This window comes from Dendropsophus ebraccatus, chromosome 5 (assembly GCF_027789765.1).
Source record: "Dendropsophus ebraccatus isolate aDenEbr1 chromosome 5, aDenEbr1.pat, whole genome shotgun sequence".
Taxonomy (NCBI): Eukaryota; Metazoa; Chordata; class Amphibia; order Anura; family Hylidae; genus Dendropsophus; species Dendropsophus ebraccatus.
In genome coordinates this window covers 103,459,540-103,486,836 of record NC_091458.1, presented here as the reverse complement: position 1 = coordinate 103,486,836, position 27,297 = coordinate 103,459,540, and the positions used below count along the sequence as shown (strand labels likewise).

General features: G+C 43.0%; 1 protein-coding gene across 3 annotated transcripts in view; it reads left to right on the top strand.

Moving 5' to 3' along the window:
• The window catches only part of TMEM131 (transmembrane protein 131), a 134,416-nt gene that overhangs the window by 66,797 nt on the left and 40,322 nt on the right, over positions 1 to 27,297 (top strand). For all 3 annotated transcript variants that reach the window (XM_069970850.1, XM_069970849.1, XM_069970848.1), the window contains exons 5-11: positions 11,418 to 11,541; positions 12,302 to 12,418; positions 14,596 to 14,718; positions 25,332 to 25,412; positions 25,764 to 25,914; positions 25,998 to 26,054; positions 26,250 to 26,311. In XM_069970850.1, the coding sequence (XP_069826951.1) occupies positions 11,418 to 11,541; positions 12,302 to 12,418; positions 14,596 to 14,718; positions 25,332 to 25,412; positions 25,764 to 25,914; positions 25,998 to 26,054; positions 26,250 to 26,311 (715 nt within the window). The remainder of the gene's footprint in view (positions 1 to 11,417; positions 11,542 to 12,301; positions 12,419 to 14,595; positions 14,719 to 25,331; positions 25,413 to 25,763; positions 25,915 to 25,997; positions 26,055 to 26,249; positions 26,312 to 27,297) is intronic.

The window sequence follows — 27,297 nt, the reverse complement described above, 5'->3', positions numbered from 1 at the left end:
GTGAACGCACCCTCAAGGTCCGTGAATGAAGTCCGCTGTCTACCTCCGTGATTTGTGAAAAACCATCCATTTTGCATCAGTGTCCATATTTTCCACTGATCAATTTAAAGATTTGAACACATCACATCTGTGTTTTTCATGGATTGCACAGATGTACATGGATGTCAGATCTATGTAATCTGTGGAAAAACATGCATCTGTTAGGGTACAATTTCACGGGCCGAGGTGGGCCCGATCAACGATGTAAACAAGCGCTGATCTGCTAGATCGCCGCTCGTTTACTCGGCCTATTCCACGGCCCGATGATCGTTGAGCGAGGGCTGCAGGGACATCTTTGTCGATGTCCTTGCAGCCCTTGCAGCATACATTACCTGTCAGGTCTTCTGCTCCGCTCCGTCTTCCTCCCCAGGTCCCGCGCGCTCTGGCTTCAGAATGGCCTGTCAGCTGACAGGCCACTCAGCCAATCACAGGCCGCGGGGGTCCCGGCCTGTGATTGGCTGAGCGCTCCGTCAGCTGACAGTCCATTCTGAAGCCAGAGCGCGCGGGACCTGGGGAGGAAGACGGAGCGGAGCAGAAGACCTGACAGGTAATGCATGCTGCTGCTTCTAAAATCGTCGGTCGCCCGCCGCGCACCGCTATTCAACCGTAGCGATGCGCGGTGGGGGAACAATGATTTTAGGTCTGGCCCTAAATGAACGATCAGCCGATGACACGATCATCGGCTGATCGTTCTCTCTATTTCACCGAGCGATAATCTGCCGAATGGGGCCGATTATCGTTACTGTGGAAGAGAGCCCATAGACTACTATGGGGGAATCTGTGCGGTGATCTGTAAAAAAAAAAAAAAAAAAAAACATCAAAACTCAAGAACAGGTTGCCGATCCGTAAAAAAACATAATGTGGGAATAGCCCAAAGAAAGCAATGGGTTTCATGGAACTTGAAACTTCATGGAATGTGTGAATAAGACCTTAGGGCTGCCTTGGGGGTAGTCAGAGCAACTAGACTGACTCGGAGCCAAGATCCCCCACCACCACCCCACCCCTCATAAAAGTTTTACAACATATATTTTCTAAGGTAATTGAGAGAATTACACCCTTTAGAACTTCAGTCCTATTCATTACTGAGTAATTTAGGAAATTGACAATTAGTTTAAGTTTAGTGAACTAGGCTGGGTTCACACATTGACATAGTGTGCTTTATCATGCATTTACAGTGTTAGTGTTATTGGCCTTTGTTTTGTTTTTTACACTTCACCTGTACAAAAAAAGTGCAGCCAATAAGTTCGTGAACCATGACAATTAGTGGTTATACTAGTGCAGTTTTTTTTGGTTTGTGTTTTTTTTTTTTTTTTATCTCTGCAGCAGACTACCACAACCTGAAGACCCAGCCTATATGCTGTTTTGCAAGGTTCATGTTTTTTAAACCTGTATTTCAAGTGACTTTTGTAATGGTTTGACATGTAACTTTAAATGTTTCCTGTGACTTTATATGCAGAAAAAAAACAACACTTAATTTCTGTCATTCATGTTTCAAATTAAAATCAATAGGATGTAGATATGTGATTCTACCCTTATGACCCGGAACACACGCAGTGGGGAAATAAATAAAAGATTCCTGCCGTGAAAACTGTTTAAAAACCCTACAAATTTAGGGTGGATTCAGACTGAGGAATTCTCGCGGAAAATGTCCGCGGAATTCCGTCAGCTGTCTGCCCGCACATCTGGGCGCCTTTCCGCCGGCCCACAGAATAGCCAGCCCCCAAGTGTCCCATATAGTAGCCAGCCCTCCCCATAGTCTCTTATATAGTAGCCAGCCCTCCCCAATAGTCTCATATAGTAGCCAGCCTTCCACAATAGTCTCATATAGTAGCCAGCCCTCCCCCATAGTCTCTTATATAGTAGCCAGCCCTCCCCCATAGTCTCTTATATAGTAGCCAGCCCTCCCCCATAGTCTCTTATATAGTAGCCAGCCCTCCCCAATAGTCTTATATAGTCGCTATGGCGGGCCAGATGTAATTCAAACTGAATTACCTGGCGGGCCAAAAATAATTGCACCATGGGCCAGATTTTGACATGACTGTTCTAATGGATATGTTCTGACATGCCGCTCATACACAAGATAAGCAGCTCTGCTCCATATTTCTCTGCCGGCAGTTCATCTGAATATTCCTAGTCACTCCTATGTATTTGTGGTAACTATAGGAACCTAAAACATCTGTTTCTTCACTTTCTGCTCATTTTACTATTATACCGATTAATAGTGGTTATGTAATTAGGATGCTTTTTGTTGGTTTTAGCCAGCTGGGAAGAAGTCAGTAGAATATGTACTGCATCTTATACACTTTGCTGTCTCCCATAACACTTCAGCACTCAATGCATTGATAAACAATATTTAGTTACATCATCTGCTACCTCACCCATAAGCTCCTATATTAATGCCAATCTGTAACTAGGTGCATACTGCCCTCAGATAAGGTAGTGATAAGTGCTGATTTTAGCTTTTTGGCACTGCAACTGTCAGTAGTGCTGAGTGGACTCAATGAACGGTTTGATGCTGGCAACCTATTCCGAACCCGAACACTGGGCATTTGACTCCCGGCCTTTGGAGATGTCTGTAACTGCCTAGGGGCTGGAATTTTGCCAGAGGTGATTCCGGGCAGAGCACTTTCCTTGCTGATTCCATGCAGAATTCAGCGAGAACACTTTCCTTGCTGATTCCTCAAAATGGCTATGGCTCCCAAATACAGAATGGGTGATGCTTCATGTGTTAATATATAGGCCCCATGCATATGACACTGCAATATACAGGAGGCTTTACGGCATAAGTAACGATTATCGTTCCATGGAAATGAGTGAACGTTTTCAGGTCTTTCGCAATAGCGGTCGTTTGAGATTGTTAACGATTATGCAAACGATAATCGTCCGGTGGAATAGGGCCCTAACATGGTGATGTCACAACCCGACTCTCAAAGCTATGCGGGCTGTGGCTGCTGGAGAGGATGATGGCAGGGGAACACTGAGGGACACAGGGTACTGGAGGGACACTGAGCACCGCTCTGGGAGTTGGGTTGTGACATCACCATGTTATCCAGGAAGTGACATCACCATGTTATCCAGGAAGTGACATCACCATGTTATCCAGGAAGTGACATCACCATGGTATCCAGGAAGTGAAGCCTTGATGCAGTAGTAAGTGCACGGAAAAAAGCACTTTATAAGAATTTCCAGTAATAGGTGTATATTGGTGATTTGTAAAACGTTTGGGCAGCAATACAATACTTTAATAAATATTTTCACCAGACTTCTCCTTTAATGTGTAAGCTTCATTGTTCATTGCAGGACTTTAACCAACACTAACAAAGGTTTACTTCAATGTCAGGGCAAAGTCATTGGCAACAGCTGCTGTGCTGCTACACATTAACCAGAGTTCAATGTTTAGCCTAAATGCACACGCACTAGAAATGCTGCAGGTTCTACCTGTGGATTTGTTCAGATTAAAGCAGCTACAATTAATGTATATGGAATAAATGGTAAACGTAGGAACCGCAGCTCACCAGTCCATCATTACAGTGGAGATTGGACCTCCAGCACCAGTGGATCCAAATAAAAACTTATACCAAAAAACCTATGCCTGTCAGGTTTAAGATGAGCCCTTAGTCACAGTCATAGCTACAGGCTTAACTTCTTTTTATAATGCAGAAATATGGAAGCACCACCTTTTTTAATGCCAGCAATCCACACAGGAGGTAACACACGCTGTATCACATAATCTATTTGCAGGTTTTATGGTCCTAGCAAATAGGTTGCAAAACGCAGAGTGTAATCACAGCATCAATAGGGGCGGCACTTACCGCCTGTAGGTGTGAACAGGAGTAGCTAGATGACCACAACAGTATGCGCCACTTCATCATTTTTATAACTTATGCCCAAGAATACTTATAACATTAAGATAATAAAGAGGGGTGGGGGAGATTTATCAAACCTTGTGCAAAGGACAAGTGGAACAGTTGCCCATAGCAACCAATCAGATTTAAGGCCAAATTATTTTTTTTAAATGAAAAAGAAATCGCCTTGCTTGCTATGGGCAACTGCTCTTCTTGTTTTTTTTGTCCTCTGAAATGATTTTTTTTTTTTTTTTTTCATTTTATTATTTTAAATCCATAATTTATTGTTTGGATACACTGGTTCTGGATTTCACTTCCAATCTCTCTGCAACAAATTATAGTAGCAGAGAATCGGATAAGTGTTTACAAATCTTATTCTTTTGCTACAGAACTTTTCCAAGCAGGAATATTAGCATGCCTAATGTGCATATAACACATGGATATTTCCACTGGCCTTATATTGTGCCCAGGATAACTTTTTCTAAGGGTATAAACCCACACACCGTATACACACCGTATACACAGCGTATTTACTGCTGCAATACGCAGCAAAAACGCAACAAATACGCAGCAAAAACGCAGCAGATTAGATCTAAATAACTGAACTCAGCATTAAATCTTCACCATCAAACTGCTGCGTATTTGCTGCGTATTTGTTGCGTATTTGCTGCGTATATGGTGTGTGGGTTTGTACCCTAAGGGTACAAACCCACACACCGTATACACAGCAGATACGCAACAAATACGCAGCAAATACGCAGCAGATTTGTTGGTACAGATTTGATGCTGTGTTCAGTTATTTAGATATAATCTGCTGCGTTTTTGCTGCGTATTCGCTGCGTATCGCAGCAGTAAATACGCTGTGTATACGGTGTGTGGGTTTATACCCTAAAGGTACAAACACACACAGCAGATACGCAGCAGATTTGATACTGTGTTCAGTTATTTAGATCTAATCTGCTGCGTATCGCAGCAGTAAATACGCAGCGTATAAGCCGTGTGTGTTTGTACTTTCTAGCCTAAATGTCTCTGTATATGTGAGCGCTTCCAAAATCCTATTATTTTAGCCAGAGATACTTAGAAATCCCTTTTGCATTTAGAATATTTTAAGCACACATTTTGCTTATTTCTCTTTTAGTACCTATTTTGCATTATGTTTTGCATCATTTTTGTCATCTAAGCCGTGTATGTGGAGGATTTAGGTGATGTATGCGTAAAAAGCTATGAAGTGCTCACAGGTTCTCACAATGGGGGAGATTTATCAAACTGGTGTAAAGTAAAATTGTCTTAGTTGCCCCTAGCAACCAATCAGATTCCACTCTTCATTCCTCACAGATTATTTAAAAAAATGAAAAGTGGAATCTGATTGGTTGCTAGGGGCAACTAAGACAATTCTACTTTACACCAGTTTGATAAATCTCCCCCAAAGGGGTTAATTTGATACTTTGGTATACCGTACATGCTCAGTTTAATACCAATTTGCGTCCTAAATCTACAGCAGAATACTCATGTGTAACGTGGATTTTGTGATTGATTTAACTATACTTTTCACCTTTAGGCCACGTTCACAATACGTATTTTTGCAATAAACAAAAGACTGTCTGTCGACAGCAGCCGGTTATATTGTAGCCTATGAAACTACGGCCATAGTGTATACACACTGTATACACTACGGCTGGGGTTCTCTGCGGCCGCACAAAATAATTGACAGGTCTATTTTGTGCGCCTGCTATTCATTGAACAGCTGCCACACAACATAGTCTGTGCACATAGTGTAAAGTATGGCTCCCGGACGTACTTTACATTGTGGCCTATGGCAGAATTGGAGTGTGGGTATTGGCCGGGTGAACACCTGAGACATCGGCCGTTGTTTGACATGTCAGTCACTGGCCGTGTCAAACAACGGCCGATGTTCATACAGCGTCTGGACATGGCCTTTAAAAGGGATGAGATGTGTGGTGAAAATCCATCATAGAAATTTACATGCTACAGGTATAAAAATCTGCACCACAGGTCCGCTTATTTGTGGAATATTTTCAGGGCATCCACTTGTCTGCTACTAATGCAGATCTATAGGTCAGCAGCATTTCTGTCTTTTGGGGATATGCTTACTCGCTGTATGTGCAATTCTTCTGTGTTTCGGGACCCATTCTGGATTTTTGTAACACAAATGACCAACATACTGTGTGTGAAGCCAGTCTTAGGGGTCATTCACACGTCTGTAGAATTCTGTCCGTACACGGACAGTGTTCTGCGGACTGGACCTGGGAGACCTCAATATGTCAGTGTATAATAAAATTTTTGGTTTCCTATCGGCAACAGTAATTGATTAGGTTTTGTAAATATCCTTTATTTTCATCCTTTAATATCTGTTCCATGAGGGCATGGATGACAGAGCCTTATTGGTCATTGCTTTGTGTAAATGGGCTTTTAGGAAAGATTAGTTCACACCTCCTGGTTACCTCTTGGCCCTTTTCTGTCTCTATGGTAAAAAAAAACAGCACAGAATGAAATAGCATGGGTTTGCTTTTTCCTTGTACACTGCCTTATATAAGCGTGAAAAACCTTCATCTTTGAGTAATAAGCAGCTTGGGGGGCTTGTTATAGTGTAAGGTGTAGTAGAGCGAGGAGAGATAGGAATCATATTCATTCCATACCTAAAGGCAAATTTGTAAGATACATATCCAAGCTCACAAGCTTTTACAGGTTAAATTCAGAGGTCTGGGAGGGACTTCTGTATTTTTTTTTCCAGCTGCAGGATTCCACTATAAATCATTTCAAATAGTTTCTGAATGGGTGCTGCATTGCAATTTTAATACAGGCTTGCTCTACTACTACATTGTATACAACTCCATCTTTATTAAGGTCTTGTTTAAACAGTCTTTGTAAGGTGCACTACAAAGCTTTTGCTGACACCTGCTCTTGTGTGGGTTTTGGTTCACCAGTTTTCTGTAACGTTTGTGGCTTTAGCCTATGCTACATACTTTCACACCACATTGAATAACCCATTGTGCTACATATAGTCTCTGTTTTTATAACGTATAATGATTATTTGCATTGTACACTATATATAGTTTATGCAATCACCACATAGGTAGGGTACGCTAAAACATGGCACATTGTCTGCAGACTTGCAGTACAGATTCCGCACCTCAAATTCACAATAATTCAGAGTATTCTGACAGAGGACCATGGAAACAAATTTACAGCACTGTGTGCTCCCTGGGGAGCAATATATGCAATACAATGAATCCAGCTTTTTCCAATACAATGGGATTTTTTATTATTGAAGGTCAGCAAATATGAGTAGTAGTCTTTAAAAGGTCCCCTCTAATATTCTGGGGTCTCAATATGTTGCTCATACATCTGTTGTTACATTATGTCAGAATAAAAGGCTGTATAAGTTGAAATCAGTCACTAAGGATGCAAGTCACCTGCTCGATCTTGACCTCAAAGGGGATACAGTATCCAGAATGATCCAGAGAACCGTTTCCAAAGCCTATTTCAGACAGTACCATGTTACAAACTAACTTTTTTTTTTAGCAACATGTGCATTTTTGGTTCCAGGTGACCTTTTATAATGGGTTTAAGTACCTGTGCACATTAAACTTGATAAAAATGGTCATTTTAAATCAAATTGAATGTCAGGTGAAATTTAGCCATGGATGCTAGTATAACGAAATCATGGTAGACTATTACCATGTAAAATGTTTCTTTATGGTCTGACAAAAGACTTTCTCAAAGCCTAGAGCATTGGAGTGGGATTAGAAATTTGGCAACTCAATGCCAGATCCATCGAGGGGTATAAACGTGGAAACAGACCTTATGTACTTCTATTGTTATTGGTTTTGACAGTGGTGCCTGAAAGTGTTTGAACCCTTCACAATTTTCAGTTTTTCTGCATAAATTTAACCTACAATTACACAAGATCTTTACACAGGTCCTAAAGGCAGATTAAACAAATCAGAAATAGAATCATTAGACTTGGTCTAATAATAAAGTTTGCTGGGCTTTGGGGCAGGGGGTGACGAGTGCCTTTTCACCGTCATCCACTTAAACGCCTTTAAACACCTGGGATTGAATACTATTGCAGCGTGTTTAAAGCAACTTTGTACCCACAATCTGACCCCCCCCCCCCCCCCCCCCCCCCCCCAAACCACTTGTACCTTTTGGATAGCTAGCTGCTTTTCATCAAAGATCTGTCCTGGGGTCCGTTTGGCAGGTGATGCAGTTTTTGTCCAAAAAAAAAACAACAAATTTTAAACTGGCAGCCCCGTGCCCAACGGTCGGGACTTAGAATTGTATATGCATTAGGCTGGCACACCCTCTCTGTCCCTCCTCCCCACCCTCATTATCATTAGGAATACTCCAGGCAGATTGTCTCCTATTCCTCACCTGTGTCAGCACGGCACATGGGCTGGATCGTTAAGGCACCTGTGCAATGTTCAAACTGGAGTAAATGTTATAGTGGCATTCCTAATGATGGAGAGGGTGGGAAGGCGGGACGGGGGTGTTTGTGTGTGTGTGTGAAAAGTTAGGGCACCGATACTCCCCCTGGGCACGGGACTGCAAGTTTAAAACTTTTTTTTTAGGACAATAACTGCATCACTTCCGAATAGACCCCAGGGCAGATCTTGGATTAAAAGCAGCTATCTGAAGGTACAAGTGGTTTTGGGGGGGGCGGGGTCAGATTGTCGGTACAGAGTCGCTTTAAGTTATAAATAAAAATGAACAGCCGAGAAAAACTGTGGAATCAAAACATAAGGGGATACTACAGGTATTTAAATTTATATATATATATATATATATATATATATATATATATATATATATATATTTTTTTTTATATTTTTTATTTTTTTTTATATTTATATATATATATATATATATATATATATATATATATATATATATATATATATATATAATATTTTGCTTGAGGCCGTGCAGAAAATAACAGCTAACCCATACTTGACTACCACGCTTCCTCAGTGGTCTGCATGTGACATCTTTGGGTCACCAATGTTCTGGCTGCTAGTTCACAGATGGAGTAAAACAAAAACTGAACGCCCTGACTATATCTTTAATTTTTACTTTTTAATATTGCTTATTTACATAGAGCAGAGACCTATATTTTGTGATGTTCTTTTGCAGTTTGTGTGATATTGATCTTTCATTGTGGCATTTCATTGCTTTTGAAACTTCCCCTTTCTGTAGCTCCATATGTTTAGTTAGCAAAGGAAAGTGATGTACCGCACAAAATAAAGTATTTGCAACTTTTGTTGGTGCTCATTATATAGCAGACTATCCAGCTGAGTTACTGTGGTGTTGTAGACCATACCAGAGGGGAACTGTTGCCAGTGTGCTCATAGGCACACACTGTATTTCTGTTGCAGTTGCATCATCTATAGCAGGGATGTCAAACTCAGGCCCTCCAGCTGTTGCAAACAGGCATGATGGGAATTGTAGTTTTGTAACAGCTGGAGGGCCTGAGTTTGACACCTGTGATCTATAAGCAGTCCAAAAATGTTCGTTCTTGGTATGCTACTTTATAGCACTTTTTTTCTTAGAAGGTGTGTAGCTCAATGTTAATCGCCTTGATAGGCTTTAAAGTAGTGGTTTTCTCACAAATACTGAAAGGGGGGGGGGGGGGATATATATACATACAGTCATGGCCAAAAGTTTTGAGAATGACACAAATATATTTTCACGTGATCTGCTGCCCTCTGGTTTTTGTCGGATGATTTTTTTATCACTTACAGAAATATAATTGCAATCATATTATGAGTAACAAATGAGAATGAGTTAATGCAGCAAGTCAATATTTGCAGTGTTGACCCTTCTTCAGGACCTCTGCAATTCTCCTTGGGATGCTCTCAATAAACTTCTGGACCAAATCCTGACTGATAGCAGTCTATTCTTGCACAATCAATGCTTGCATTTTGTCAGAATTTGTTGTTTTTTGTTTGTCCACCCGTCTCTTGATGATTGACCACAAGTTCTCAATGGGATTAAGATCTGGGGAGTTTCCAGGCCATGGACCCAAAATCTCTGTGTTGTTCCCTGAGCCATTTAGGTATCACCTTTGCATTATGGCAAGGTGCTCCATCATGCTGGAAGAGGCATTGTTGCTTGCCAAACTGCTCTTGGACGGTTGGGAAAAGTTGCTCTTGGGGGACATTCTGGTACCATTCTTTATTCATGGCTGTGTTTTTAGGCAAGACTGTGAGAGAGCCGATTCCCTTGGCTGAGAAGCAACCCCCACACATAAATGGTTTCAGGATGCTTTACAGTTTGCATCAAACAAGACTTTCCCCGAATAAGCTGTTTTCCAGATGTCCCAAACAATTGGAAAGGGGAGTCATCAGAGAAAATGACTTTACCCCAGTCCTCAGCAGTCCACTCCCTGTACCTTTTGCAGAATATCAGTCTGTCCCTGATTTTTTTTCTGGAGAGAAGTGGCTTCTTTGCTGCCCTCCTTGAGACCAGGCCTTGCTCCAAGAGTCTCCACCTCACAGTGCGTGCAGATGCACACACACCTGACTGCTGCCATTCCTGAGCAAGCTCTGCACTGCTGGTAGCCCGATCCCGCAGCTGAAACACTTTTTAAGAGACGGTCCTGGCGCTTGCTGGTCTTTCTTGGGTGCCCGGGAGCCTTTTTGGCAACAGTGGAACCTCTCTCCTTGAAGTTCTTGGCGATAGATTGTTGACTGAGGTGCAATCTTTCTAGCTGCGATACTCTTCCCTGTTAGGACATTTTTGTGCAGTGCAATGATGACTGCACGTGTTTCTTTAGAGATGGTTAACCATGGTTAACACAAGAGAAGCAATGATGCCAAGCACCAGCCTCTTTTTAAAGTGTCCAGTGGTGTCATTCTTAAGCATGACAGATTGATCTCCAGCCCTGTCCTCATCAACACCCACACCTGTGTTAATGGAGCAATCACTGAAACGATGTTAGCTGGTCCTTTTTAAGGCAGGGCTGCAATGATGTTAATGTGTTTTGGGGGATAAAGTTCATTTTCTAGGCAAATATTGACTTTGCAAGTAATTGCTGTTAAGCTGATCACTCTATAACATTCTGGAGTATATGCAAATTGACATTTTAAAAACTGAAGCAGTAAAAATTATTTGTATCATTCTCAAAACGTTTGGCCATGACTGTATATCTCTATCTCAGTATAGACATTGTTCTTCTTTTATGACATTTAGTGACATTGCACGCTTTAAGGTTTCTGACATTTTGATATGGTGGTAGGTAATGTGTGTACCCACTTTTTTATATGGTTAATACAAACCTGTTTTTGGGACCAGTGGTATCCCAAAGGCCAGATATCTGTAGAAGAAATGTCATAAAAATGAGATTTAAAAAAGCTTTGCCAATAATACATTGCACTACTCTTATTTGTTTAGCATAACACCATAAAAAGTAGATAAATGTTTCACCAGTATTTTTGTTGCTTATTACCAATTTTAAACCTTGCAACGTACCATTGTATTAAGACTAACTTTGTTTTTTGTACTTTAATATAGGCCTGTGGGGATGCCCAAAATGGAAAAAGTTTACTTACATAATCCTAGTTCAGATGAAACTATTACTTTAATATCTATATCAGCAACAACATCGCATTTTCATGCGTCTTTTTTTCAAAATAGGGTAAGTAACTTTATTTGGTCAGACATAAGACTTGCTGCTTTCCTAGATTCTTTCTCTTGCTCATGTGATAAAAATCTCAGATTAAATCATTTGAAATCTTCACTTCTATGGACGGTCAGTAAAGGTAATTATGGGACAAACAGGAAGATTGACCAGGGTAAAAGTCCTTAAAGGGGTACTCCAGATAATTTGTTTCAAATTGATCTAATAAATAAATGTAATAAATTGAACAAGGTGAAGCAACTGTATATTTAGCAAGTGCTCCATGAGCATTGCGCCTAGTATGTCCTATTAATAGCAGCCTTCTGGAATCATTTCTGACCTTCAGTACCTGACAGCTATCTCTTTTTATTGCTCTATTATTTTTGGAACAGTAGTAAAAACCTGTCTGGCCCAGTAATTGAGTCATGGCAGGGCTTTGGTAGATGAATCGCATCTTGCAACAAATTACTCCATGAAAAGATACGTTTTTTCCTGCCTGCGGCTCAATCCTTGGATTCTTTTTAATGAATTATATACTATATATATATCTACAGACTTCATAGATTTATTAATCCTAGATAAATGCAGGAGTTTATTGTGCTTTTTCATTAGGTGCATGGTAAAAGTAGGCATCTATAAAGTAATTAATGTTTATTAATCTTTACTGCTCAGTAACATATTCTGTTATGCTTATCTTACGGTGTTGTATTTCTGTCTGTATTTTTGTTAATAACTTGCTAATGTTTTGTTTTTTCTTCATGTTTTCTTTTTTCCCTAGAAAATTCTCCCAGGAGGGAACACATCATTTGATGTAGTGTTTCTCGCAAGAGTAGTGGGAAACGTAGAAAATACATTATTTATTAACACCTCAAATCATGGGGTATTTACCTATCAGGTAAGATATCGATTTGTTCAAATATTAAAAAAATCTGGCCTGGGTGTATAAGGGGCCCTCCACATTGTTAGATGTTACTGCTGCTTAGAAGTTGTACAGTCTTTCCGCTAAGCTTTGTTTACTTGGCTGCAGCAATGACAGGCCCATATACTCTTTAGTGGTCTCATGCTGCATACTGAGGAGGCCAGTGACTGTCAAAGTGGTAATGTGGGTATATGGGCTATTGCTGTGGCCAAGTAGACAAAGACCCGGAGGATTGGAAAGCGGAATCCTTTTTTCAGGATCATCATCTCTTGGTCACAATGGAGAGTGGTTAAAAATATCTTACTCTCAAGGACTTGCCTTGTCCTGCATAAATGGTTAATTTCATCTGTGGTGTAGCTACAAGAGAAATTAAACTTGGCACAGTGCTTTGTCATTCTGTTTGGTTAGGCCAAAGTCAGAAGTGGTGGGGATCTGGTAGGAACGAGAAGTCTCCTTATATTTCCCATCCCTCTTGAATCCATGCTTGCCTTTGGCTCAGAAAACTGCATAAAAAAACTGCCACAAAACACTCTGTGAACCCCCTCCCTTCCTTACTGCTAGGTTGTGCTACAGCTGATTTCTAAGGATCTGAACAGGTATACACTTAAGACAATCCCTTCTTGTTAGAAATAAGTGACACAGTAGCAGATCGGCGCTGGAATGGGGATTCCAGTGGCGCAGTCCTTTTTTTGGAACCTGCACGGTCCCTGCGCTTGGGGCACGGGCCGAATGCACTGGGGCACGGGCCGAATAATGCAATCGGCAAAAAAAGCATTTTAGGTTTCTCCTTCAAGACACCACTGCAAGGCTACGATACACATAATGTGTGCTGTGACTCAAAATGTCAGCCTAGAAAGGGTCCAGGAATAGACAAATTTGTCTGTCATAACTTCATGCCAAGTTTTGCAGCAATCCGACATTTCTGAGTACGTGACTGTCTCTGTTGTCAGCGAGAGTATTTAAAAGTACTGTGTCGTAATTGAAAATGCCTTTTAAAGGTGTCCCTACTTTGGGGGCCCACCAAATCTAGGCAGTTATAATAGCTGAAGTCAGGGCTAGTCACTATTAAAGGAGAAGTCTGGTAAATATTTTTATTAAAGTATTGTAAGGTTATACAAATCACCAATATACACTTATTATGGGAAATTACATTAAAGGGGTAGTGCGGCGCTCAGAAATTATTCACAGAATAACGTACATTACAAAGTTATACAACTTTGTAATGTATGTTATGTCTGTGAATCGCCCCGTTCCCCGTGTCCCCCCACCCCCACCCGTGTACCCGGAAGTGTGGTGCATTATACATTACCTGATCCGTGTCGAGGGCTGTCCGCCATCTTGTGCCAAACGTCATCTTCGGACGGACGGCCGAGTCGCTGCCGCCCGTCCCCCCGCGATTGGCTGAGCACAGTTATGCTCAGCCAATCGCGGCTGAGCATCGGATGACGCTGCAGAGGGCGGACGGCATTCGGAACAGTCGGAGCTGTTCGCCGTCCGCCCGAAGAAGACGTCGCTGAATGAAGATAGAAGACTGGTGTCGGCACGTGACAGGTATGTATAGCGCACCACACTTCCGGGTACACGGGTGGGGGTGGTGGGACACGGGGAAGGGGCCATTCACAGACATAACATACATTACAAAGTTGTATAACTTTGTAATGTGTGTTATTCTGTGAATAATTTCTGAGCGCCGCACTACCCCTTTAAGTGCTTTTTTTCCCTGCACTTCCTACTGCATCAAGACTTCACTTCCTGGATAAAATGGTGATGTCACAACCTGACTTCCAGAGCTGTAGAGGCTGTGGCTGCTGGAGAGGATGATGGCAGAGGGATGCTCGGTGTCCCCCCAGTGCCCTGTGTCCCTCATTGTCTCCCTGCCATTATCCCCTCCAGCAGCCACAGCCCGCACAGCTCTGGGAGTCGGGTCGTGACATCACCATTTTATCCAGGAAGTGAAGCCTTGATGCAGTAGTAAGTGCAGGAAAAAAAAACTTCATAAGCATTTCCCGTAATAAGTGTATATTAATTTGTATAACTTTTGCAGGGCAATACAATACTTCAATAAAAATTTTCGCCAGACTTCTCCTTTAACTGTCTGACCTATCTAAGAATGGCCTTTTCTTTGTAAATGATTGATATTGACTGTATTGCAGGTTTTTGGCGTTGGGATCCCTAACCCATATCGATTGCGCCCATTCATTGGGGCACGAGTTCCTGTAAATAGCAGTTTTTCACCATTAATTAATATACACAACCCCCACAGTGAACCTTTACAGGTATGTACACATATTATTACTGTATAATTGTGCCAGTCTGTACAAAAGGTCAAGGTACTTATAAAACCTTTGTTCATGCTAATGAATCAGACACATCTCCTATCTATCTATCTATAAATAAATGTTGCATTAAAGGGTACTCTGAAAAAAAAGAATTGTCTTCATTTCATCAGTTATACAGATTTCACTAAGCTGCCTCTTCTGTCCATGAAAGGAACTGTCCAGAGCAGAAGTGGTTTTCTATGTGGATTTGCTACTGATCTGGACAGTTCCTGAAAGAGGTAACAGCAGTGTCAGAATGGAAAGAATATACCACTTACTGCATGACATACAACAGCTGGAAGTACTGGAAGAGATTGAGATTTTAAATAGAAGTCATTTACAAATCTGTATAACTTTCTGACAGGGCTCCTGAGAGACTGATTACTCCGCCTTCACAGAATGACAGCTGTGCCCAGAAGACTGTCAAACAGTATGTGTAGACAGGGTCAGCAGGACTCTTAAGGGCCTTTTACACAGGCCGATTATTGTCCAGGAGTGTTAATACAAATACTACACTGGCTGTTAATGATCCCGTTTATACAGCGATCAGCTGAGGACCAATCCTCAGCAGATCGTGCCTTTAGAACATGCTACAAATGTTTTTGTTGTCGGCCACACATCTTCCTAGGCAAACAGGGTTATGCGTGGCCGATAATGATAAAGGAAACTGACAGCACAGATATGTATACACTCACCGGCCACTTTATTAGGTACACCTGTCCAACTGCACGTTACCACTTAATTTCTAATCAGCCATCACATGGCAGCAACTCAGTGCATTTAGGCATGTAGACATGGTCAAGACAATCTCCTGCAGTTCAAACCGAGCATCAGTATGGGGAAGAAAGGTGATTTGAGTGCCTTTGAACGTGGCATGGTTGTTGGTGCCAGAAGGGCTGGTCTGAGTATTTCAGAAACTGCTGATCTACTGGGATTTTCACGCACAACCATCTCTAGGGTTTACAGAGAATGGTCCGAAAAAGAAAAACCATCCAGTGAGCGGCAGTTCTGTGGGCGGAAATGCCTTGTTGATGCCAGAGGTCAGAGGAGAATGGGCAGACTGGTTCGAGCTGATAGAAAGGCAACAGTGACTCAAATAGCCAACCGTTACAACCAAGGTAGGCAGAAGAGCATCTCTGAACGCACAGTACGTAGAACTTTGAGGCAGATGGGCTACAGCAGCAGAAGACCACACCGGGGTGCCACTCCTTTCAGCTAAGAACAGGAAACTGAAGCTACAATTTGCACAAGCTCATCGAAATTGGACAGTAGAAGATTGGAAAAACGTTGCCTGGTCTGATGAGTCTCGATTTCTGCTACGACATTCGGATGGTAGGGTCAGAATTTGGCGTCAACAACATGAAAGCATGGATCAATCCTGCCTTGTATCAACGGTTCAGGCTGGTGGTGGTGGTGTCATGGTGTGGGGAATATTTTCTTGGCACTCTTTGGGCCCCTTGGTACCAATTGAGCATCGTTGCAACGCCACAGCCTACCTGAGTATTGTTGCTGACCATGTCCATCCCTTTATGACCACAATGTACCCAACATCTGATGGCTACTTTCAGCAGGATAATGCGCCATGTCATAAAGCTAGAATCATCTCAGACTGGTTTCTTGAACATGACAATGAGTTCACTGTACTCAAATGGCCTCCACAGTCACCAGATCTCAATCCAATAGAGCATCTTTGGGATGTGGTGGAACGGGAGATTTGCATCATGGATGTGCAGCCGACAAATCTGCGGCAACTGTGTGATGCCATCATGTCAATATGGACCAAAATCTCCGAGGAATGCTTCCAGCACCTTGTTGTATCTATGTCACGAAGAATTGAGGCAGTTCTGAAGGCCAAAGGGGGTCCAACCCGTTACTAGCATGGTGTACATAATAAAGTGGCCGGTGAGTGTATATCTGTGCTGTCAGTTTCCAGATCACAAACAGCAATGTATACCTACCATCAGTGCTTCTTGTGATCTGGATACTCTCCTGTCTTCGGCCGCTGGCTGTATCTTCATGTACTGTGAGAAAGCTATTGGCCTAAAAGAACCCTTAGGGTCCTACTACATGGAGTGATTTTTAACGATAAACAATCGCAAACGAGATTGTTTATTGTTAACCTGAAATCGTTCACTATATTACACAAAACGATGGTCGTTAGTTACGATTGTTACTACGATCGTTATTGCGATCGTTACTATGAAGGTATACTCCTTCTGATCCCAGGAAAAACATGAGCAATGTGCAATTACACTAAACGATTAGTGAACAAATGCAGAACTTGAGCAAACGAATGTGGAATTACAGCGAACGATTAACGATAATTTTTAGGTTCAGATCTAAATCAACGACATCTGAACGATTTTTCAATCGTTGCCTGCAATTACACAGAACGGTTACCGTTTAAATTCGACCGATATAATAATTTTTCGCACGATAATCGTCTCGTATAATAGGGCCCTTACTGTCTGTCTTGGGATTCCTGTCCAAATCCGTTTTCTCTCTCTCATATTCTGCTTCCCTGCTGGCAGGGTTCACTTTAAGGATATTATTAATGTAAAGTTTTAGCTGGAGTTATACTACTCGATTTTCTCTATTAATGTTTTATAGACCTTTATTTTAGCATGACATTTATGTATGGTGTAGTTGACTTCCAGTATTGCTGGTTCAAGCTGTGCACCTCTAGTTTTAGAGAACCTTTGACGTTGCCCATCACTGAAATGAACGTACCCTTTAATTATGATAATACAAGGTTTCGAAGCTGGGTGGATTGATTTATAATGTCATTCTCTCATGTTTGCCTGAGTAGCTTTTGGTGTTGCAAAAAATAGAACCAGTCCCTATTGTACACACAGATATAAATGTGTATTTTGACACTGTGTCAAATTCAGCAAAGACAGTAAACAGGTCACAGCTGAAAAACATATACAAATAGTCTCTCAACCCACCCGCCCCCAATGTACATTATATCTGTGCTATTGTATGGGGGTGACTGATATGGGTACATTGAAAAAACTAGGTCTAATGTGACGCATTAAAGGGGGTACTCTGGAAAAAAAAAAGAACAGTCTTTATTTCATCAGTTTTATACAGATTTCTAAATTGCTACCAAATGAAAAGAAATTCTAAAATATACCTTTTATTAAATATCCGCTAAAAATATACATAAACTACTAACAATACAAAGGTTACAAAACTGCTCCACAAAGGTAGCAGTAGACACATGTATGCCAGGCAATGGTTGGTACGCTAGGGCGATCCCTGATGTGTGTACCCCAAAAGTGTGTATGTGTGGGTAGGGCGTCAGGAAGGGGCTCGGGTCAAGGATGAAGGGCTGGACCTAATACACCCTATACTCCCTTCTCCCACTATACCCTGTCCTATGCGGAGTGTGCGCCCTGATAAGGACGGCCCCGCTCAGGAACCTACCCTATACTCCTACGTATCCCTATACTGATAAATGAGCTAAGCTGTCTCACTAGGAAAAGGGCTGTCTGAGCTGATATGTACTAGTGATGCAGACAATACCTACTCAAAGAAAAGGGAAGGGGTATGATCTCACCCAGTGTGGGTGGTAGAGATCAAGGGAGAAGGTAGGATCACACACACACACACAGATAATGAAATGTGAGCATCTAGGGTAATGTGTCACCAGCCAGATATAAGACTCTGTATACCCCAAGGGATGTGGATCAACCTGTCTCCTCAATGTAGGGGTATGTGTGTTTTTAACCATACAAAACCAGGCAAAGCACAACTAGTATGGATTCCAAAAATGTGAAGCCATACCCTCCATAGGATCAGGAGTCGGGGCGCACTAAGTCCATACACCACACGAACACTTGGATATTGCTCAAACATAAACCCTAACTGGAACTACAGCGACATGGCAAGCTGCCACATTACCAGGTCGTACGGTCCAGGTGCACACAGATAGTGCCGGTATCTTATTTAGTGGTGTGAATAATCACCGGAGGCTATGAACACACATGGTCACCCCTTGAGACTAGATACATTCGTTCTGTCTCATTGAAAAACACCCACATCACTCAGGATGCAATAACATAGCTTGGGAGACATAATTCCTAACCATCCAACATATTGGCATAACCATAAGTCCTTGATAAACAAAATGATATAAAGTCACTGATACATCTGGGTAAAATAGGGTGGCCAACAAAGGCTCTTTATACTCATCGATTCCCCAGATGCTGGTCTCAACGCGTTTCAATCCTAAATCGTCAGGAGACCCGATATTAGGAAGTTGATAATCGTCCGCAGTCAGAGATCACCGCAAGGACACGATAGACGCCGGGTGATGATGATACGTCTACAGCTCTGTGTTCTTCCCGCGCTGTTTTAAAGGGGAGGTACCGCCCTCCTATACACGTAAGTGGGCGGTATCTCGTGTCGCGAGATCTCCCAGAGGTCCGCCTAGTTGGTCACAAATCCCGGGCCAGTCCCTCCCTTGGCCAGGTGATCAAGGAAGGGGGTGGGCTCTCGATGATGCCGTACAGCGGATGCATCTCAGAGTAGGTACGCCCCTTATATGAAGTCGGAGCGCTGTACTATCCACTCTGATGCCGTATACAACCAACAAAATGGCGTCCTACACATCGGCGACATAAATACCACTGGATAGCGATTCCATCTACACCCTCCTTGTTGGTGCCGTCCAGCGCCGTTGGTGCCGTTGGTGCCGTACAGCGGGTACGTCTCAGGGCAGGTACGCCCCTTATATGAGGTCGGAGCGCTGTACTATCCACTCTGATGCCGTATACAACCAACAAAATGGCGTCCTACACATCGGCGACCTAAATACCAATGGATAGCGATTCCATCTACACCCTCCTTGTTGGTATAGATTTTGTAAAAGCACCCTTTCCCTCCTAAGAGGGCACTGTCTATCCGGGGGTGATTAGTCGGTTTAGCACAATCTCGTCCACAGGCGAGGGGAGGGGAAATGAGCGGGCGGAAAAAAGAACATTAGGGTATCAAAATAACCGGTCAAGAACATAACGCCTGACAAAAACGGACAGTGTATATAAGGTAAAAGCGGTAACTAACAAACTAAGAGGGTGATATACTAGAGATACCACCCAGATGCGCAAATGGATAATCCTAGCCCATCCAAATTAGGAGATAGGGCTTAATTGTTACTTTTTAGTAGCACAATCTCGTGCTGATGCCTAGCAGGACAAGAGGTCTATAGTCATGTAAATACAGAATAAGTATACATAGGACCCAGGGTTGGTCCTGATGATAATAGGCAGGTGGATCAGATGAAGCATGCATAAGACAATGCCTCATTCAATCCATTCGGAGACATGGATCTACACTTAAAGATCCATTGACTCTTAGGAGAGTCAATGGATCTTTAAGTGTAGATCCATGTCTCCGAATGGATTGAATGAGGCATTGTCTTATGCATGCTTCATCTGATCCACCTGCCTATTATCATCAGGACCAACCCTGGGTCCTATGTATACTTATTCTGTATTTACATGACTATAGACCTCTTGTCCTGCTAGGCATCAGCACGAGATTGTGCTACTAAAAAGTAACAATTAAGCCCTATCTCCTAATTTGGATGGGCTAGGATTATCCATTTGCGCATCTGGGTGGTATCTCTAGTATACCACCCTCTTAGTTTGTTAGTTACCGCTTTTACCTTATATACACTGTCCGTTTTTGTCAGGCGTTATGTTCTTGACCGGTTATTTTGATACCCTAATGTTCTTTTTTCCGCCCGCTCATTTCCCCTCCCCTCGCCTGTGGACGAGATTGTGCTAAACCGACTAATCACCCCCGGATAGACAGTGCCCTCTTAGGAGGGAAAGGGTGCTTTTACAAAATCTATACCAACAAGGAGGGTGTAGATGGAATCGCTATCCATTGGTATTTAGGTCGCCGATGTGTAGGACGCCATTTTGTTGGTTGTATACGGCATCAGAGTGGATAGTACAGCGCTCCGACCTCATATAAGGGGCGTACCTGCCCTGAGACGTACCCGCTGTACGGCACCAACGGCGCTGGACGGCACCAACAAGGAGGGTGTAGATGGAATCGCTATCCAGTGGTATTTATGTCGCCGATGTGTAGGACGCCATTTTGTTGGTTGTATACGGCATCAGAGTGGATAGTACAGCGCTCCGACTTCATATAAGGGGCGTACCTACTCTGAGATGCATCCGCTGTACGGCATCATCGAGAGCCCACCCCCTTCCTTGATCACCTGGCCAAGGGAGGGACTGGCCCGGGATTTGTGACCAACTAGGCGGACCTCTGGGAGATCTCGCGACACGAGATACCGCCCACTTGCGTGTATAGGAGGGCGGTACCTCCCCTTTAAAACAGCGCGGGAAGAACACAGAGCTGTAGACGCATCATCATCACCCGGCCTCTATCGTGTCCTTGCGGTGATCTCTGACTGCGGACGATTATCAACTTCCTAATATCGGGTCTCCTGACTATTTAGGATTGAAACGCGTTGAGACCAGCATCTGGGGAATCGATGAGTATAAAGAGCCTTTGTTGGCCACCCTATTTTACCCAGATGTATCAGTGACTTTATATCATTTTGTTTATCAAGGACTTATGGTTATGCCAATATGTTGGATGGTTAGGAATTATGTCTCCCAAGCTATGTTATTGCATCCTGAGTGATGTGGGTGTTTTTCAATGAGACAGAACGAATGTATCTAGTCTCAAGGGGTGACCATGTGTGTTCATAGCCTCCGGTGATTATTCACACCACTAAATAAGATACCGGCACTATCTGTGTGCACCTGGACCGTACGACCTGGTAATGTGGCAGCTTGCCATGTCGCTGTAGTTCCAGTTAGGGTTTATGTTTGAGCAATATCCAAGTGTTCGTGTGGTGTATGGACTTAGTGCGCCCCGACTCCTGATCCTATGGAGGGTATGGCTTCACATTTTTGGAATCCATACTAGTTGTGCTTTGCCTGGTTTTGTATGGTTAAAAACACACATACCCCTACATTGAGGAGACAGGTTGATCCACATCCCTTGGGGTATACAGAGTCTTATATCTGGCTGGTGACACATTACCCTAGATGCTCACATTTCATTATCTGTGTGTGTGTGATCCTACCTTCTCCCTTGATCTCTACCACCCACACTGGGTGAGATCATACCCCTTCCCTTTTCTTTGAGTAGGTATTGTCTGCATCACTAGTACATATCAGCTCAGACAGCCCTTTTCCTAGTGAGACAGCTTAGCTCATTTATCAGTATAGGGATACGTAGGAGTATAGGGTAGGTTCCTGAGCGGGGCCGTCCTTATCAGGGCGCACACTCCGCATAGGACAGGGTATAGTGGGAGAAGGGAGTATAGGGTGTATTAGGTCCAGCCCTTCATCCTTGACCCGAGCCCCTTCCTGACGCCCTACCCACACATACACACTTTTGGGGTACACACATCAGGGATCGCCCTAGCGTACCAACCATTGCCTGGCATACATGTGTCTACTGCTACCTTTGTGGAGCAGTTTTGTAACCTTTGTATTGTTAGTAGTTTATGTATATTTTTAGCGGATATTTAATAAAAGGTATATTTTAGAATTTCTTTTCATTTGGTAGTATTTTTGTCGGGGAAAGATTAGTATCTAATTTGGCAGTGATTTTTAGATTTCTAAATTGCTTCTATTAAAAAAAATCTCAACTCTTCCAGTACTGCTCAGCAGATGTATGTCGTGCAGGAAGTCGTATATTCTTTCCTTTCTGGCACAGTGCTTTCTGCTGCCACTTCTGTCCATGTCAGGAACTGTCCAGAGGAGAAGTGTTTATGTGTGGATTTGCTACTGATCTGGACATTTCCTGTAAGAGGGGACAGCAGTGTCAGGATGGAAAGAATACACCACTTCCTGCATGACATACAGCAGCTGAGAAGTACTGGAAGAGATTGAGATTTTAAATAGAAGTCATTTACAAATCTGTATAACTTTCCAAAACCCGTTAATTTAAAAACAAAATTTGCTTCTCTGGAGTACCTTTTTTAAGTAAAATTAAACAGATTTAAAATATACAAGTATTTCTGATAAAGTGCCTGCATTGTTTTGGAAACCTTTTGCTCTTAGTTATGACCCACTAAAATGGGCCGGGCATGCTCAGTTCTACTTCAATCTCCAGGAGGCGCTGGCAATATATATATATACTAGTGTTGTCACGATACCAGAATTTTGAGTTCGATACCAATACCAACTTTTTTTTTCAATGCTCGATACCAATTCGATACTGAATATATTACATAAAAAACCCTCACAAGAATAGAAATTGAAACACTAGCTAGCTGGGGATGATGTGAGTTGTAGTCATGTAACACACACCAGCTATCAAGGGGATGGTGGGGGCTGTAGTCATGTAACACACACAGTTCAGCTACCAGGAGGATGGTGGGGGCTGTAGTCATGTAACACACTTCAGCTACCAGGAGGATGGTGGGGGCTGTAGTCATGTAACACACTTCAGCTACCAGGAGGATGGTGGGGGCTGTAGTCATGTAACACACACCTCAGCTACCAGGGGGATGGTGGGGGCTGTAGTCATGTAACACACACTTCAGCTACCAGGAGGATGGTGGGGGCTGTAGTCATGTAACACACTTCAGCTACCAGGGGGATGCTGGGGGCTGTAGTCATGTAACACACACTTCAGCTACCAGGAGGATGGTGGGGGCTGTAGTCATGTAACACACACTTCAGCTACCAAGAGGATGGTGGGGGCTGTAGTCATGTAACACACACTTCAGCTACCAGGGGGATGCTGGGGGCTGTAGTCATGTAACACTCACTTCAGCTACCAGGAGGATGGTGGGGGCTGTAGTCATGTAACACACACTTCAGCTACCAGGGGGATGGTGGGGGCTGTAGTCATATAAAACACACTTCAGCTACCAGGAGGATGGTGGGGGCTGTAGTCATGTAACACACCAGCTATCAAGGGGATGGTGGGGGCTGTAGTCATGTAAAACACACTTCAGCTACCAGGAGGATGGTGGGGGCTGTAGTCATGTAACACAAACTTCAGCTATTGGGATGATGAGGGCTGTAGCCATGTAACACACACAGTTCAGCTATTGGGATGATGAGGGTTGTAGTTGCACATTTCGTGCTTCCAGGGCTTGGTGACCAGGATCTGGGCGGCAGGGTAATCTGCAGGTTACAGCCCCCCTCCCCCATCAGATCACGGCCGACCTCCTGGTCATCCCCCACTGATGTCTGCCCGGGAGTTATCTGAGGGCCCTGGCCGCTCCTCCTCACAGTCCTGCGGCCACCACCTCACAGTGCAGCCAGATGGAGTGGCCGCATCTCCTCCGTCCTCCTCTCCCCGACACCCGCTCTCCCTCTTCAGCCTCCTCACCTCCTCTCCCTTCTCCTCCGTCCTCCTCTCTCCCGGACCGCCCCCTCTCCCTCTTCAGCCTCTTCACCTCCTCTCCCTTCTCCTCCGTCCTCCTCTCTCCCGGACCGCCCGCTCTCCGTCTTCAGCCTCCTCACCTCCAGCCTTCTCCTCCGTCCTCCTCTCCCCGACCCCCGCTCTCCGTCTTCAGCTTCCTCACCTCCAGCCTTCTCTGTCCTCCTCTCCCGGACGTCCCGCTCTCCTCCGTGCAGCTCCACATGCCACATAAATCATCTCTCTGATAACAGAGTCTGGCTGAGCCGGACCCTATTATCAGAGAGACACCGGCAGCGGGGGTCTGCTACACACAGTAGCCGACCCCTGCAGCATACGGAGCGGCTCAGGAGGGGTTAATGCCGCTGTCAGTGTGACAGCGGCATCTACACAGTTACACAGCCGGCACTAGCAATTGCTATGTGCCGGCTATTTGAAATTGGCGCCGCCGGGAACGGAGGGAGAGAGAGCGCGGAGGAAGTGACAGGTGGGAGCAGGGGGCGGCAAACAGAGAACACGGCCGGCGCTCAGATAGCCGCCGGCCGTCGTGTTCTCTGCTCTATACTTTGTTAAACTGCGCTATAATGCTAATTAACAAAGTTTCGATACCAGGAAATCCTGGTATCGAACCGTTTTTTTTGCCCGAAATATCGATAGTAGTATCGATATTTCGGTGCATCGTGCGTCCCTAATATATACATACACACACACACATATATATATATATATATATATATATATATATATATATATATATATAAAAAGATTCAGTATAACTTGTAACTCATTGGCTAAAAAATGTAATCTTTCCATGCTTAAGGCGTCCAGCAAGTGATTACATCATTGAGTGACACTGTTCACAAACTTAAAGGGAATCTGTCACGATGAAAATGCAATCAAATCTATTGGCATAATGTTCTAGAGCAGGAGGAGATAAGCACATTGATATAATAAATATATATATATATATATATATATATAATTTATTATATCAATGTGCTTATCTCCTCCTGCTCTAGAACATTATGCCAATAGATTTGATTGCATTTTCATGGTGACAGATTCCCTTTAAGTTTTCATATTGATATTTGCAGACATGATGTTTGATTTTAAGGGAATTGATTTGGACCATATTCATTTAAATTCTTTTTTTTTCATAGGTGGTAGAAATGTATTCCAGTGGGGGTGATCTGCACTTAGAGCTTCCAACAGGACAGCAGGGAGGCACCAAGAAATTATGGGTAAACATCCTTTTCTTATACATTTGGTCTGAATGCTAAGAACCTGGCCACCTGCTGAAGCATAGCTATACCGCACAGTCTTAGGAGAACAATAGTTACCCAACCCCACTGATGGAATGCCCCATTAGTCAGTCGGTGACTGCAGTGGTGTCCTGTAAGCATTTCCCGTAATAAGTGTAAGTGTATATTGGCCAATACTTTAATAAAATTTTTTGCCAGACTTCTCCTTTAATGTTGAGTTGCATCCAACAGGGCAACTTGCTGTCTGGTTCTTTTTGTAGCCTGATAACTACATGGTTCTTTGTGGTGATGCAGCAGTTCAGATTAAATTATTTATTTTTCTTTTAATAGGAAATACCACCATATGAAACAAAAGGTGTAATGCGTGCAAGCTTCTCCTCTCGAGAGGCTGACAATCACACTGCCTTCATTAGAATTAAAACCAATGCATCCGACAACGCAGAGTTCATTATCCTTCCTGTGGAGGTGGAAGTTACAACAGGTGGATTTCACATAAACTGTATACCGTGTGTATTTTCTTATTTTAGCAAGCATAGTTATGTGACCATTGTGTTATCATTTCAGCGCCGGGAATTTATTCATCCATAGAAATGCTGGATTTTGGTACATTAAGGACACAAGGTAAGATTGGTTTACTGAGTAATTATTTCTAATCAGATGTGACAGATAAGTTGTGGGTCTTCACCCAGTGCATAGTATTGTTCTCCATAAAATGCTGCTTTTCATTTCCCTGTGTTGTGTTTTTTATTACTGTTATATGAGTGCTAAACATATAACATTGTGTATTTCTCATAAACATTCACTTTTGCCTTCCAGATATTCCCAAAGTTCTAAATCTCCATTTACTAAATTCAGGAACTAAAGACGTTCCCATAACTGTAAGTAGTGATGCTAACTTTCAGTTTTCTTCATTTACATTTTGGCCTTTTTAACAGGTTTTTCCTAATAACCATCTACTATGTAAAAGATGAGAGTTTGACCAATGGGGGGTCTTACTATTAGAACCCCCACTGATCATGAGTATGGAGGCCACTGTTCTATAATAGATGGGAGTCGGACAGACAACGTGTTTATTTATTTATTTTTAACACACATAGGGGGAGTGTATAAAATATACCATTGTGTAAACCGCTGTGATTGGTTGCTGTGGGCAGTTTACACCAGTCTATATTTTAAACTCTTTGATAAATATTTCACCCCTTCTGCATCCATATAACCTTGAAGTGAAGCGTTATTAGGACAGTGTAGATATTAATAGGGGTTGTTGGGTTTCCGTATCTTCATTTACTCACTGTCACTGTTTGCTTCAAAGCCCTGACTTAATTAACCGCTCATAAAAATAGTAACAAACCCCGCACATGTATGAGGCAGAATATCCAAGGCATGTACATCATGCACACAGATTGATTTCCCGCTATCCTAAAGCATGCAGGTGCATGTTTCATTGAAGGGTCCTATAGAAGTTTTAAAGCAAAAATTCACTGTGGCGTTTCAAAAGTGCACAGGGCTGGGCTGTATGCCAGTAGTACACGCACAGATGGATAAAACCAGCAGCATGAAATATGCAGCCGGTTAAGGGATTATTCCCAGGTCCTGTACTGTACTGATGCTATGGACTGGGAAGCCTTATAGTGGAGTGTTTCCCCACCTGGCATGATGTAACAATATCATGCTGGGAACCTGAATCTCCACGGCACTGTAGTGACGGTAAGATACGGGATGTGGGAATAAGCCATAAATACGTTTGGACTTACCCTTTCCCTGCCTTCTGTAGCCAGTCACAGCACAACATATCGCATTCTAATCTCAGCTATGCTGTAGTGCTGATGAAAGGGTACTAAACATGCTTACAGTATGCTGGGCT